The sequence below is a fragment of the Coturnix japonica genome, unplaced genomic scaffold (genome assembly GCF_001577835.2).
Source record: "Coturnix japonica isolate 7356 unplaced genomic scaffold, Coturnix japonica 2.1 chrUnrandom757, whole genome shotgun sequence".
Taxonomy (NCBI): Eukaryota; Metazoa; Chordata; class Aves; order Galliformes; family Phasianidae; genus Coturnix; species Coturnix japonica.
In genome coordinates, this window is record NW_015440117.1 from 3225 (window position 1) to 5781 (window position 2557).

Genomic DNA, 2557 nt, shown 5'->3' on the forward strand with positions numbered 1-2557 from the left:
TGAACACGCGTGTTCCCACCTGTGGCAGTAGATGTATTATTGCGTCCCCGCTGAGCGCGGCCGCCCCCATTGGGAGCAGCAGCTGCAGCAGCCGCTGTTGGAACCGGGGGCAGCCACGGAACAGCAGCAGCACGGCTGAGAACGGGGCCAAGAGGGAGATCAAGATGGCCGCCATCACCGCCAGCAGGGAGCCTATAGGGGGCAAGGGTCAGGGGTCAAGGGTCATCCGAGGTCAGGTGTCAAAGGTCAGGGGTCAAGGGTCATCCAAGGTCAGGTGTCAAGTGTCAGGGGTCAAGGGTCATTCAAGGTCAGGTTTCAAGGGTCAGGGGTCAAGGAGTCAAAGGTCAGGGGTCAAGGGTCATCCAAGGTCAGGTGTCAAAGGTCAGGGGTCAAGGGTCATCCGAGGTCATGTGTCAAGGGTCATCCGAGGTCATGTGTCAAGGGTCAGGGGTCAAGGGTCATCCGAGGTCAGGTGTTAAGGGTCGGGGGTCAAGGGTCATCCAAGGTCAGGTGTCAATGGTCAGGGGTCAAGGGTCATCCAAGGTCAGGTGTCAAGGGTCAGGTGTCAAGGAGTCAAGGGTCAGGGGTCAAGGGTCGGGGGGGTGTTGGGGGTCAAGGGTTGGGGGTCAAGGGGTCAAGGGTCAGCAGAGGTCAGGGGTCAAAGGCAGCAAAGGTCAGGGATCGAGGAATGGGGTCAGGGGTCAAGAAGTCAAGAGGTCAAGGGGTCAGGGGTCAGAGGTCATACATTGGGTGTCAGGGGTCAAGGGTCAGGGTCAAGGGTGGGTGGGGTCAAGGGTCAGCAAAGGTCAGGAAGCAAGGAATGTTGGTCAGGGGTCAAGGGGTCAAGAGGTCAAGGGGTCAAGGAATGGGGGCCAGGGGGTCAAGAGGTCAAGGGTTGGGGGTCAAGGGGTCAAGGGGTCAAGGGTTGGGGGTCAAGGGGTCAAGGGGTCAAGGGTCAACCGAGGTCAAGAGTCGAGGGTCAGAGGTCAAGGGGTCAAGGGTCAGGGGTCAAGGGTCGGTTGTGTGTTGGGGGTCAAGGGTTGGGGGTCACGGGGTCAAGGGGTCAAGGGTTGGAGGTCAAGGGGTCAAGGGGTCAAGGGGTCAAGCAATGGGGGTCAAGGGTTGGGGGCTAGGAGTCAATGGTTGGGGGTCAAGGGGTCAAGGGGTCAAGGGGTCAAGTTCTGGGGGTCAAGGGGTCAAGGGGTCAAGGGTTGGAGGTCAAGGGGTCAAGGGGTCAAGGGTCAACCGAGGTCAAGAGTCGAGGGTCAGAGGTCAAGGGGTCAGGGTTCAAGGATTGGAGCTCAAGGGGTCAAGGGGTCAAGGGTTGGGGGTCAGGGGGTCAAGGGGTCAAGGGGTCAAGGGGTCAGGAAGTCAAGAGGTCAAGGGTCAAGGGTTGGGGGGTCAAGGGGTCAAGGAATGGGGGTCAAGGGGTCAAGGGGTCAAGGGGTCAAGGGTTGGAGGTCAACGGGTCAAGGGGTCAAGGGGTCAAGGGGTCAAGGACTGGGGGTCAACGGGTCAAGGGTTGGGAGTCAAGGGTTGGGGGTCAAGGGGTCAAAGGGTCAAGGGTCAACCAAGGTCAAGAGTCGAGGGTCAGAGGTCAAGAGGTCAAAGGGTCAAGGATTGGAGCTCAAGGGGTCAAGGGGTCAAGGGTTGGGGGTCAGGGGGCCAAGGGGTCAAGGGGTCAAGGGTCAACCAAGGTCAAGAGTCGAGGGTCAGAGGTCAAGGGGTCGGGGTTCAAGGATCGGAGCTCAAGGGGTCAAGGGGTCAAGGGTTGGGGGTCAAGGAATGGGGGTCAGGGGTCAAGGGTTGGGGGGTCAAGGGGTCAAGGGGTCAAGGGACTGGGGGTCAGAGGTCGGGGTAAAGGGGTCAGGAAGTCAAGAGGTCAAGGGTCAAGGGTTGGGGGTCAAGGGGTCAAAAGGTCAAGGGTTGGGGATAAAGGGATGGGGGTCAGGGGTTGGGGGTCAAGGGGTCAAAGGGTCAAGTGGTCAAAGGTCAGGGGTCAAGGGGTCAAGAAATGGGGGTTGGGGCTCAAAGGGCCAAGGGGTCGAGGAATGGGGGTCAGGGGTCAAGGGTTGGAGGTCAAGGGGTCAAGGGGTCAAGGGGTCAAGGAATGGGGCTCAGGGATCAAGGGGTCAAGCAATGGGGGTCAAGGCTTGGGGGTCAAGGGGTCAAGGAGTCAAGAGGTCAAGGGTTGGGGGTCAAGGGTTGGGGGTCAGGGGTCAAGGATTGGAGGTCAAGGGCCAGAAAAGGTCAGGGGTCAAGGGTCAGGGGTCAGAAAAGTTCGGGGGTCAGGGGTCAAGAGGTCAAGGGGTCAGCGGTTGGGGGTCAATAGTTGAGGGTCAAGGGGTCAGCGGTTGGGTGACAGGGGTCAAGGGGTCAAGGGTTGAGGGTCAGGGGTCAAGGATTAGAGGTCAAGGGGTCAAGAGGTCAAGGGTTGGGGGGTCAAGGGGTCAAGTGGTCAATGGTATAACCCCATATAACCCCATATATCCCCATATAACCCCATATAACCCCATATAACCCCATATAACCCCATATAACCCCATATAACCCCATA

At 59.1% G+C, this 2557-nt stretch overlaps 1 protein-coding gene across 1 annotated transcript in view; it reads right to left on the reverse strand.

Moving 5' to 3' along the window:
• Window positions 1–19: 19 nt before the first annotated feature.
• The window catches only part of LOC107307661 (carnitine O-palmitoyltransferase 1, muscle isoform-like), a gene marked incomplete at its 3' end in the record, with an annotated part of 16029 nt that continues 13491 nt past the window's right edge, over window positions 20–2557 (reverse strand). The window contains exon 3 of the mRNA XM_032441910.1: window positions 20–192. Coding sequence (XP_032297801.1) covers window positions 20–192 — 173 coding nt within the window. The remainder of the gene's footprint in view (window positions 193–2557) is intronic.